Raw genomic sequence first — 13,144 nt, forward strand, 5'->3', positions numbered from 1 at the left:
TGCCAATGAAGCTTCCTCCCTGTTTTTTTTTTTTTTGTTTTTTTTTGGTTTTTCGAGACAGGGTTTCTCTGTGTAGCTTTGCGCCTTTTCTGGAGCTCACGTGGTAGCCCAGGTTGGCCTCAAACTCACAGAGATCCACCTGGCTCTGCCTCCCGAGTGCTGGGATTAAAGGCGTGCGCCACCACCGCCCGGCCCTCCCTGGCTTTTAAAATAGTTTTAAGAATCATTATGCTAGCTGCCTATGAGTGTTATAACGGTGTTTAAAACAACAGAGGTTGATAATCTCACTGTTCTAAGGCTGGACCTCAGCAATGAGGTGCGGACATGGCCACTCCCCAGAAGCACTGTGGAAGAAAGGCTCTTCTCAAACCTCTCTCGGAACTGCTGGCTGTCCCTTGGCTGCAACATGGCGTTTCCCATATGCGTGCCCCTCTGGGTCAGATTTCTCTCCTTTTTCACGGATACCAGTCTTACTTGTTTAGGAGGTACTGCTAGTCCATTGTGACCTCAACTTAACCAGTTATCTCAGCAAACAGTCCCTTTCTAGAAACATAAGGTGACATCTGAGGACTAGGAACCAGAACTAGGACATGGTAGATGAGGAGAGGGTCACAGAGCAAGCCACAACAGTCACTATCACCCAGATGCCTTCTGTGAAAAACAACATTGACCAGAAATATCTGTCTGTAGGAGCTGCAGGGAGGGGATGTGCTCACTCTCAAGGCTTCTGTGGGTTTTCAGAGGCTCATGTTGCCAACAGAAGTGCCCAAGTGGATTCTCACACCTGCTTATCTACCAGAGAGAGACAGTATAGTGTGGAAGGAGGTGCCTGAGGCTGAGGCCAAGCTGGAGCCTTACTCTTTCTCAGGTTGACCCAAAGCTGCAAAGTTTTCTCTTAAATTGTCACGGAAAACAACAGTAGAGATGGTGGGAACGTGTCAGTTCACTCAGATACACATGCCTTTGTTGACTTCTCCATCTGCCATGAGAAAACACTGACAAAAAGTGACTCCTGAGGGAAGGCAGACCCTCATTAAGGGAAGTTGGAGTAGGAATTTGAGGCAGGAACCTGGAGGAGGAATTGATGCAAAGGCCATGAATGTAGAGAGCTACTCACTGGCTTGCTCAGCCTGCTTTCTTGCAGCACCCAGGCCCATCTGCCCAGGGGCAGCATAGCCCACAGTAGACCAGGCCCAATACATTGATATTTAATCAAGAAAATACCCACACAGACTTGCCTACAGGTCCATCTGATGGTGGAATTTCCTCAGTTGAGTTTCCCTCTCCTAGATGACCTGAACTTGTATCAAGTTTTCAAACAAAACAAAACAAAACAAACAAACAAACAAAACCCAGTACAGCACTCTTCCTAAAGTTGTGTTTCCTGAGAGGGGCAGGGAAGACCGAGGATATGGACGTGGCACTGACTGGCAGAACACCGTGGAGAGCAGAAGTCCTGTACCCCATGTTACCGCAGTTACTTCTGAGTTTCCGTACTGGAGGTGTCATGAGGGTTCCTTCAGCGGTGCAGATGCAGACACAGCGGGGGAGCGATGAACCATTCACACTACTGGGGGAAAGAGTACTATTTTGTGGGCAGCCAATCCCAGAGCTGTTCCTAGTGTAACCAGAGAATCCGCTGGGTTCAGAATGAATGTGGGAGCGATTGCTGCCAATGCCAGCTGAATCTCTTCCTACCCCAGGGAGAAGATCAGAGAGTGGGTGTCCTTCATGTCAACGTATTGCAGGGGTGCAAAAACAGCTCATCAGAATTCTCAGGTAACTATGTTGCTAATGGTGCTCCAGGGCACCAGAACCCAGCCCTCTTTCCTTAGAAACAGTAGTGGCCCTTTCTTCTCCTTAGCAACTGGTGTCAATACAAGGAATAAATAAGCGAGGAAACATATGCCCTTGTTATTTTCACAATTAACAAAAGGAAAAATACTTTTGTGTTTTGTAATTAGATTGTCATTGTTGCAGTGGGGGGCAGTGAAAGTTAATGGTGGTAATTTTTCCTAGTAGCTTGAAGTATACTATTTTTCCACCATTGTGATTCTAGGTACATAACCAGCTTCCCTTTGAATGACTAAGTCTAGGGAGGCAGCTATCAAACATTGTTTTCACCTGCCTTGCATTTTAATGTAATGTCTCTTGAGTCAGGTAAGCAGCTGAAGGTTTTAATTGACTTCAGAAGGGGCTTTGTGACTTTCCCCCGTCCTTTCTTACAGACTGTCACAGAGGGAACTGGGGTGTAGGTACATTTATGAATATATTTTCTAAGTTGTCCCATGCTTATAGCAAATGCCAAAGAGAAGGAGAGATCAAGCCATGTCTCCTGTAGATTCAACGATGAGAGCAGAAAGAAGCAGCTGGGTGTGAGGAGAGGCATCATGGAGAAGACACTGGGGAGGGCTCAGGGTGCCTGTTAAGGCCAGGCTGGGTGTCTTTGGGGACTTAGAAGCTGGAGAAAGCCGCACTGACAAGATCAGCCCTTGTCTTAGAGATGTGACACTAGCCAGTGAGCAGCCCAGTCAAAGCCTTGGGGAGCCCCTGGAGACAAGGAGGGGGGTGCTGACAGCGATAGGGGAGCGATTGCACTCTTACTACAAAATGACTTTTTTTCCAAGCAGGAGCAGCCTTCCGTGGGTGACAGAAGGCCAGTTTCCGACCCCATTCCTTTCTTTGGTCTCTGCAGTGCATCAGAGATTATCAGCCTGCCATTACCAAGGGCCAGCCTTCCAGATGTGGTAATCAAAACCTCCTCCTACTACATCAGGGCACTGCAGCAGGGAGTTGGCCATTGCTGAATAGCGCCACTGGCTAGCAGTGGACCTTGACCTTGCCTGAGGAGGCAGCTCCATCAGAGCAGCGTTTGCCCTGTAAGCACAAGGTCGGCTTTGACACCCCAGGTCTCATGTGGTGGTACACATTATAACTCTAGCTCCAAGGAGACTGAGACAGCTGTGTCCTTGGGCTTCTCTCACCTACTTGGTGAGTTCCAGGCCGGTGGGGGGAAAAAACAAGCAAGGTAAATGCTGCTGAGGTTCGCTGTAGCTGGAGTTTTCTCCAGTCCTGCCCAGCCGGGGGTCAAGACAAATCTCTCTTACCCACCAGTTCTGCAGCCATTCAGACCCAAATAAACACACACAGGCTAATATTGTTTAAAACTGCTCGGCCATTAGCTCAGGCCTACCACTGACTAGCTCCTACACTTAAACTCAGCCCATTTCTGTTAATCTATATGTCGCCACATGTTCCATGGCTTTACCTGTGGTGCCTGTTACATGCCGCTCCCTGGCTCAGCCTTCCTGTTCCCAGAATTCTCTTCTCTGCTTGTCCCACCTATGCTTCCTGTCTGGTTACTGGCCAATCAGCATTTTATTTATACAGAGCAAATATCCACAGCGGTTCACACCTCAGGTTGTCCTCTGACCTTCACATTTATGCACACACATGTACACACACACACCCTCACAGAATGATTCCTCGTCTTAATATTTATGCGTATTTACTCATTTTCTATTCTACAGGTAGGCTTTGCCACTTGCCTAGCTGACTAAAGATTTTCATTCAGTTTGGATGCTCTTGACAGACTCGGATTCCTTCCCTAAATTTAGCCAGCAACCTCCCCTCCTTCCACACACGGGCACAAAGGTCCCCAAGGACCCCTTGATTTCCTGTTGTGCTGTCTGTGCCCTCAGGCAAGATGGAGTTTCTTCCTGCTTCCCTTCGTTTATCCCATCTGGCTTCTCAGTCTGTGTGTCTGGCCTCTTCACTCCTCATGCAGTCTGTTTGAGGAAGTAAAATAGCATGCCTGCCCCTGGAAGGCCACAGAACTACCACGCCCTCCCCTTTCTGGATTCGCTGTTTCTAGATTCGGCTTTTATCAACAAAGGAGGAGCTGGGTTGTTTGTTTCCTGAACGTCTATTACTTCATCCCTTAGAGACACCACCACCGGCATCCTTCCCTCTGTGGGTAACCGCCCCCCCCCCCCCAGCCACACACACACATGCAATGAGGCGGGGCTTCCCATTTTATCTAGCTGGTAGCTCTCCAACATTGTAAAAGCTTTTTCAGCCTATCAACACCACAGGACCAACACCTCATCTCAGCTATTCAGTGAGCAAAACCAGTGGTCTGAGACAAGGGCAGGCAGGGTGACTTTGAACAGAGCTTCCATTCATGTTGAACCCCTTTCCCCAAAAGGAGCCTTGCTAGTTCCTTTGCCTTTCCCCATTATTTATTGAGATCAAGTAATATTTCTTTTCAACCCTCTCAAGTTAAAGACACCATGTGTCTTGCTGGGTTTTGTAGTTGATGTTGCTGGTACACCGGGAACCCTTCACTCCCGACTCAGCATAATCAGGCTCCAGGCTCCATCTTCAGCAACTGCAACAGAATCCCATAGTACACTGTGAGTTTCTAAACAACACCAATTGGCTTCCACAGCTCTCAAAGTTGTGAAGCTCAGTGTCAAGGATTCTCATCTGGTGGGGGCCTTCTTGCTGGCTCATCAAGTGACAGGCAGGTAGGCAGGTAGGCAGAGGACAACGGGGTGAACTCAGCCTTCCTCTCAGACGCGACATTCAGGAACACAGGAAGTTCTACCAACTGCTGTAAAAATGGCATTAAAATTTCAATACGTGTTTCGAGAGGGACAGTCATACCATGGCAGTGAGCTTTGAGCTAGAAAAATGGACATGACTTAAGTATATATAGATGCTTGTGGGCTTCTCCGTGGGGTCATATCTTGACAAACTCAATAATGGAAAACAGCATGAGTTGAAAGTGCATGTAACGCACCCACCTTTCTGAACATCACAGCTTAACAGCACAGCACACTGTGCAGGGGCCACTGTTTCCCCCTATGATTGCAGGGCTGTCCCAGAGCTGTGGCTCACTGCTGCCACCAGACTTGAAAGAAAGTTAGCATACCCTTATTGGTAGCCCACACAGTTTCCATTGACTATGTCTTGCTTTTGCACACCCTCATGAGAGAAGAAAAAAAAAAAAAAAAACCTGGAAGTTGATCCTTCACTAGTCATGGTGTGCTCTCCCTTTCTCCCTCCCCCGCCCCCAGACAGAGAGAGAGAGAGAGAAAGCTACCTTCCATGGAATTCCTAGCAAACATTCAGGGTCTTATGGAAGCCCCCTGCCATCCAACATTGTTCTTGGAGTGATTAAATTGCACTCATAACAGTTCTTATGCTATGCAGAGCAGCTACATTAGTGAGTATCTGGTGTCAGCTGGGGAGGGAAGGCAATAATTAATTGCTTGCATCTACATCACCTTGAAGCCTATAATTCATACTGTCTTGTAGCCAACACTACCTAATTGCACTGCTGTGGAAACAGACAAGGCAAAACACAAAAGAGGAATCCTGAGCCAGAAGGAGGAGGTTCAGTGACTCCAAACTAATTACCTCCCCAGAAGCTGCTGAGAGATGACTGGGAAGAGGTGGGGTGGGGACATCATGACAAAGCTCTGTGCCTAACCACAGCACCCACAGTAGAAAACTTATTGTTCTGAGTTGTAACTCTCCACAGTAGAGAAAAATTTCAAATATTAACTATGCTTATGCATTCACACCATTAGAGGTGACCCAAATTGAGGAGGCAAGTTCAGTTTGTGTGGGCTTCTGGATGTCATACTGAAACAGCCTCCAATCTTGTCAACCCAACTAATATATTATAGTTTTTCTAGAAAGTATTAGTTTAATTCTATTGGAAGGAAGGAAGGAACTCATTAATTCCTCCTGTGTCTTTCTTTTTCAGCATTTAATACAAAAAAACCTTCAAGGATTCAGGCAAGCTCATCCTCATCATGAACATGATTTCTATTCAGAACCCACTCAAGATATGGAAGAAGAGAATTACTACCTCACTCCTCGAAGCATCCTTTCAGAAGTAAGTCCCCCTACCCACCAATCATTCCCTTAACATGTCTGCCAAGCCTCTGCCATACACTGAGCTGGGACAATAGACTGAGATCAGGAGGGCACAAAGGTAAGGCTGGCACAGATGGGCGGCTTGCTCATGGTGCTGGCCCTTGAATAGGAGCCAACCATAGCACAAGACATAAGCTTTTATGATGCCTGGCTTGAACCAGTGGTGGGAAGAGGGAACTGGTTTTCAGACCGAAGACCAGAGAAAGTTCTACAGAGGAGATGACACTTGAGTACTTGGTGGATAAAATTTAGAATTTAGTAGTCTTTCTCTTTTCTGGAATGAAATAAAAAAGGTGAAAGTCATTGGGTGTATATGGAGCAGCCTATTGATAACTGGAAGCCCTTCTGAGTGCTGGGCACTGCACTGTGCTCAGCATGGTGGCTACAGTGGTGAGCTTCCTAGTCCTCTGTATTTCAGAGCCTGCAGTCTCAGGTACCAAAGAGGATGCTGCACAAAGAGGCATTGAGTAGTCTGGGATCACCAGACACTGGGCAGAGTTCTCTCTTTCCACTTGAGTCAAAGCAGGCTGCAGGTCTGGGGAATTGCTCAGGTAGGCCACAGTGCAGAGTGTGTGAATGGTAGAGTAGAAATTTAACAGAAAAAAAGAGCCAGCCCACGATGGGCACTGAATTCCAAGTTGAATTCACTCTGTGAGCAGTACAGGGACAGAGACGGCTTCTAAGTAGGAAGTGGTGAAACCTGAGTTGACTTGTAGGCACATTGACCCAGACGTTATCTCTGTGGTAGACATGGACATAGAATGTGGACTGGCGCGACAGGAGGAGAGAATGATGGGAGCATAGTAGCATCAGCCCCAAAATTGGGGGTTCCTACTAGATGGTGATAATATAACTTAAAGACACAGGCTGTAGTCAAGTTGGTTATGGAAGTAATTACAAGTGGTTGAAACAAGCTGTCCACCACAGCAGAGTTCTCAGAGCCCTTGGTATGTAGTCCTGCATTGTAAGTAAGCAAGGCATTGCCCATGGTTTCTTAAGCATAGAACATTTTCTTTCACCAAGAATAATTACACACTAGTGTTCTCTGAGACAACCAACCAATTAGGTATGTAGAAAGGATAGGCTTTAGACACTCTGTGGAATATGGTATCTGGGGACAGCCAATCAATCAGGTATGTAGAAAGGATGGGCCATGGACACTCTGTGGAATATGGCGTCTGGGGACAGCCAATCAATCAGGTATGTAGAAAGGATGGGCCATGGACACTCTGTGGAATATGGCGTCTGGGGAAGGAGATGAAACTGTACAAAAGTTGTCAGGAGGGCTGAGGTGATTCAGGAATGTGGGGTAACAACAGAACTTCACTGAGCAGGAGAAGAAAAGGGCATCACAGGCAAAGAAGACCGACCGCATGAACGTGAGGTCTGGAAGAGAGCCTTTGGTGAGGAGACAGCCATGCCGAAGACTGGCTTGACTGGAAGGCAGCCCCAGTTAGAAGTCAGAGGCCAACTGGAGAGGGAGTGTCTGTCAGTGATTGCTTACAACCACTGTGACTAGTCTTTGGCCCAATCAGCTTCCATGATTCATAGAGTCAACCACCTGAGGAAAAGGCTCCTGGCATTAAATGGCTAGGAATGAAACAGAAAGGAAACCCAAAGCTTCCCGATAGAATATGTGTGTCTGGGATGGGACACAAAGGCTCCCAGGAATGGAAAATGAGCTTTGAAATCTACCAGAAACTGTGGTGGTTCAGTCTCCTGTGGTTAAGACTGTTTGATATTCTCTGAAGAACTGCTGTCCTTTCAATGAAAAATATGTTATTCCATATACAGAGTAGTGTGAGGTGAGGAGGGGCCTGGCCAGCTGCAGACCTGTATCCTTACATCTGTGCTTCTTGCCTTTAGCTAAAGAGCATTGCTGATTCTGATGATTCTGTTGACTCAATTGAATCCAATAGTCCAGACCAAGGTTCCAAGAAATCTGAGAGCAATTACATGTCAATGAAATCCTGGTGAGTGTAACTGCCCTCTAAATACTGCTTTTCACGAACCTGTTTTTAATAGAACAATTACCACCAATTCACTGTGTTGACCTGTGTGTGAGGGTATACATACATACATATATATACATATATATGAATGATGTAATATATGTGTGTGTGTGTGTGTGTGTGTGTGTGTGTGTGTGTGTGGTGTTGACATGAGCCATACAGCACATGTAGATGTCAGAGGACAACGTTGGGTGTTGGTCTTTGTCTTCTGCTTTGTTTGAATCAGAGTTTCCTGGTGTCTACCACTGCATATACCATGCAAGCTGGCCCATGAGCTTCCTAGGATTTCCCACATCCCATCTTGCCCCAGAAGCACTGGGATTGCAGAAGTGTGCTACCACGTCTGGCCTTATGTGGCTCTGAAGATCCAAACTGAGGTCCTACTGCTTACATGGCAAACACTTTACCCACCAGGCCATCTCTCTGGTCCCCAATTCATTTTTGACAAATTGCTACAAAAAAATCACCAAAGACTCCATTCTACACATTGATTCAGGTTGGATGTCCTTTATCTGAAATTCTGAAATGCTTAGGATTATAAGTGTTTCTAGTTTCAGAATTTGTTTTTGTTTTTTGTTTTTTTTTTAGTTTTTGGAATATCTGCATATCCATAATGAGATCTCATGAGGAATAGAACTCATCTAAACATTAAATACATGCATGATTCATATTTTCAGATGCTCAGGTGAAGGGGGCTCAACCTGTGGACTTAAGAGAAGGAAATGGCGATGGTCTCTTCACCTACAGAGAGCCACGTGTGACATGTGGGACATTTCTGTTTTCATTTTGCTCTTATGTGTCTCACACTCTCGCCCTGTTTCCTCCCAACCCTGTAAAGGGTTATTTTGATTCCAAGTCCATTTTTAGAAAGAAAGTTTTTCAGTTTGGCTCTGCCTCTGGCGGGGTTCTGGTGGTTGAATACTCTTCAGCGTAGCAGGAATCTTAAAAGTTCTTATTAATAAAATCAAACCCGAGGCCAGGTATTGGGGTGAATGCTGGAAGATCAGAGAGACAGAACAAGCCACAGCTACCTCACCTCTCCAGTTCCTCAGCTGATCCTGTTTCCTCAGACTGGAAGCCTCTGTGTCCTCATCCAAATGGGTCTCAGCTGAACTGTGCTGCTCAAAGGCCTAACAGCTTAACCAGGCTCTAGTTCCTGGTCCTCATGCCTTATATACCTTTCTGCTCTTTGCCATCACTTCATGAGATTAAAGGCTCTTGTTACCAAGCCTGGCTGTTTCCAGTGTGGCTTTGAACTCACAGAGATCCAGACAGATCTCTGCCTCTGGAATGCTAGGATTAAAGGCCTGTGCTACCACTGCCTAACCTCTACGTTTAATATAGTGGCCGTTCTGTTCTCTGACCCCTAGATAAGTTTATTGGGGTGCACAATATATCAAGCACACTTCAGGACTTTGTTCATCTTCTTATGCTGTTAGATGCTCATATTTGACAGGCAGAGTGGAAAGCTGTTACTGTGTGGCTTAAATAGACCTTTGTTTAATATCTTCTACTCCAGTTTCTTCAAAGAATCAACCTCTGCATCTGCTGGTTGCCAAGCTGAACCCCAGAGTTCTCTGGAGACTCCAGAGCAGGGGCCTCCCCTGCAAGAACATGGCACAGGAAGCGATCTGTGTCTTCCACCTGCTGATCCAGAAGCACAAACCACAGCTGACAAAAAGGGGTCCGCCTCACTAACTGTTGTGAAATTGTCTATATTACTCAAGTAAAGCTCTGATTCCTAAAACTTTGTGGGCCCTAAGAGCAAGACAGATGCCTTGAATGCACTTAATATTTAAATTTCAAAGTAGTTCTTCAAAATCTCCAAGTCAGCCTCAAATCTGACAGGGTTCTCTGTGTGTCACTGATGCTGTGACCATGGACAGTAAATGATAGAGTTGGAGGAAGAGTGGTCCCCAGGGATGGGGGTGGCTTTTCCAACTGTTTTGACACTTTTCCCTTGGCCAGCCTTTCGGGCCATAAAACCTGGACCTTGCTGATTCAGAGTCAGCGTGCATCACCAGGCTCTTAAATTAGCATCATGTGGGCAGGCATGCTTCCTGAGGTACTGAGCAGATGAGAAGAGGGAAGTAGGCCCTAGGTGATGTCACTTGACAAGGCACTTGACAAGATAGTTGGAATTTTAGCTGCTTTCCATGTCCTCTTATATGGAATAATTTCCAGAAGACAGATATGCAAATTGACCTGATGGAGATGGTTATAACCCACTTAGTTCACGTCTGCCTCTTTCCTCACTGTCTGTCAACTGCATTGCAAGAGGGCAGGGAAGGATGTAATGAATGGCTTTCAGTACCTTAAATTCATATTTCTTTCTTCATATGTTTCCAGCTTTAGCTGGAAAATGTCATCTCAGAAACAGAAGGCCAGAAATATACTCTGAAAGGACAGTTCAGAGCCAGGGACAGTTGACTGTTTAATGTGACTTATACAGATGTTTTCTGTCCTAGCAACGTCCCTGATGAGAGCCAAGTGGAGACTCTGAACGTGTTCCTCTCTCCCTCGGATGCCTTCAACTATCTTGCTCTGGTAGAAGCAGCAGGACGGATATGGTAGGTGGAGCCGTGGATGATACTGAATGAACAGGTCAAAGATGGAGGGACACTGTATTCAAAGATGAGGGACACTGTATTTGACAAAGTTGACAGAGGACTACGGTTACAGTGTTGCCACCAAAAGATTATTGTCATATGGGAGGTCAACTTTTGAGGGGGACCAAAAGGGCTGGGGATAAGGACCTTTCTGATTCTTCAAAGAGTAATAGATGTCAGGGTGCCATTCCTAGGCACCACAGAGTGGATATTTAAAGAATGAAGCAAGAGATCCAAGTTAATAGGGTCTAAAAGATGTATATGAGGGCCTAAGATTCCCATACCCCAGTCAAAACCTCTATTCCAAAACATAACACAAAAGTCTGTGTGGCAGATATTTTTTTTGACATAATTACTATTTATCTGATTCTACATCCTCTTAAACTGTGACTGGGAATGTTGGCACAGGCCAGTAATCCTAGTTCCCTAGAATAGAGTTCTAGGCCAGCCTGAGCTTAATAGCAGGTTTAAGGCCAGCTTTAGCTATATAAGGAGACCCTCTCCCCTCCCCCATCTCAAAATAAATAAACCTGTTCAATTCATTTTGGTGGAAGATTGAATTCTTATAAGATAACTCTTTAATATAAAGAAAATGCCATAATGCCGTAACTTTCCATTTTCCCCAAATTTTTGCATCCTAGGACTTGTAACCCCCCCCGCTCAGCCTGTGGGCTTGTTTGTGACTACACTTATACATGTGTCCATTTGTGTACTCACACTCTAGAGAGTCACTAAGTAGTGCTGTGTACTCTGGCAGACATTTATCAAGCATCCTGTTTTCTTATAACTACAGAGTTATAAATTTTTAAACACCAACTAAGGAGGCCAAAAGGTAGTTCTGTACTCCCAGGGTCACAAAGCCAGATAAAAAGGATAGCCACATGAATAAGTAAATATAAAAAGTACATCTTACTCAGAACTACAATGAAAGTATTCCCACCATGCCTAGTTATAATTAGGGACAGGAGAGATTAACGGCAAGCTAACCAAGAGACTGGACTTGGCAGGACCTTTGGAGGGTGGTTTGCTTGGAGCAGGGCTGGGAGGAAGTTAGTCCAAACAGAAGGAGATGGTTGATTCCCCGTGTGGGGCACAGAGTGAGATGATCCTGCGGGCCCTGTTCCTGCCCCACAATGAGCCAATGAGCTGCATCTCATTCTCCTCTTGGATGCTGTATCCCCACTGCAGTGTGGCTCGGTGGGAAGGTCCTCCCCGACTAGGGTGCTTATTCTGCCATGGAGATCATATCTTGGCCGTGAATGACCTGAAACCCCAAAGCCTGGAGGAGGTGTCCTTGTTTCTTACCCGGTGCATCCAGAAGGAGGTAAGTCCTGTGGACCAGCCCTGGCCAGACCAAGTCGGTGTGGGAGGGAACAACATCAGGGTCTGGGAACTCCTCAGACCATGAGTGAAATTCTGTCTTCTGTTTCAAGGGCTATGGGAGAAAGCACTGGGCCAGGAGAGAGGGCTTGGGCCTCTGACTCAGGAGCTATAAGGTGCAGAAAGAGCCCCCATTACTCAGACTGGCTTGTGGACTATAGACAGCCCCTTTAAGCAGTCTGTGTCTTGCTTTTCTGTAAAATCAGGGACACTGATTGCACCAGTTGTTGAAAGACCAAATGATATAATATGCTGTAACATGCTTGCAATGTCCCTGGCACAGATTATGTGCTCAACACAGTTACTATGAGTTTACTTCTACCTGCATGGGCCATGTGACTTCGAGAGGCTCACTTTTCTGAATGTCGGTTTTCTCATCTAAAACCTGACATTGCCATGCCTGTTGCATGGAGTTATTATTAAAAACCAGCATCATATGTGGTTCGACACTGAGTATCTGATTTTAAAGGGCTACCCGCATTTAATCCTGGCTAATTTAATTTAAAACTGGCTAGTACAGTTTTCGTGTTGTTTATTCCTTCTAAGCCCACTTTGATTTCTAACCCAATGACCTTGGGAAAGTCACTGCCTTCTCTGTGTTTAGCTTCTTCTCTCTGAAGTGAGGAGCAGAACAAGGACTTGCTCTTTCCTTTAGTTTTCAAACTGTACTTCTTGGATTTCTGGGCTATGATTAGGGAGAAAGGAAAGGAAGGATTCACCGTGCTCTGCTTCAGTTAGGGACATTCACATTTATCTTTTATGAAACAGATGCATCCATAATACTGGACCACCCAGTTAACAGCTCAGAAAACATAGAGCCTTGACTTGAAATTTCTGCAACCACACTACTAAAGACCCCTCTTCTGGCCCTGGGAGTCTGTGGTTATCTATCATGTGTATTAAGGATTCAATTTGTCCATTCTTCATCACTCAATAAGCCTGCCAGTGGGATAAATTGTTATTATTGCTATTACCTGAAAGGTAAGACCAATCAGGCATATGATTAAAGTAGCACAAAGCTAGTTAGTGCCCGACCAGGGTTCATTCATTCATTTGCTCCCTCACTGTTATTGAACACCTCCCTACTCTCTACTGGATACTCTGCAATGTTCTAAGACTACAAAGCTAGTTAGTGGCCCCGCCGGAGTTCATTCATTCATTTGCTCCCTCACTGTTATTGAACACCTCTCTACT

General features: G+C 45.8%; 1 protein-coding gene across 1 annotated transcript in view; it reads left to right on the top strand.

Moving 5' to 3' along the window:
- Plekhs1 (pleckstrin homology domain containing S1) overlaps nt 1–13,144 on the top strand; it is a 31,897-nt gene that overhangs the window by 15,852 nt on the left and 2,901 nt on the right. Inside the window, exons 5-11 of the mRNA XM_036206367.1 lie at nt 1,704–1,779; nt 2,631–2,747; nt 5,777–5,908; nt 7,816–7,922; nt 9,481–9,687; nt 10,430–10,531; nt 11,759–11,894. Coding sequence (XP_036062260.1) covers nt 1,704–1,779; nt 2,631–2,747; nt 5,777–5,908; nt 7,816–7,922; nt 9,481–9,687; nt 10,430–10,531; nt 11,759–11,894 — 877 coding nt within the window. The remainder of the gene's footprint in view (nt 1–1,703; nt 1,780–2,630; nt 2,748–5,776; nt 5,909–7,815; nt 7,923–9,480; nt 9,688–10,429; nt 10,532–11,758; nt 11,895–13,144) is intronic.

The sequence above is a fragment of the Onychomys torridus genome, chromosome 1, assembly GCF_903995425.1.
Source record: "Onychomys torridus chromosome 1, mOncTor1.1, whole genome shotgun sequence".
Taxonomy (NCBI): domain Eukaryota; kingdom Metazoa; phylum Chordata; class Mammalia; order Rodentia; family Cricetidae; genus Onychomys; species Onychomys torridus.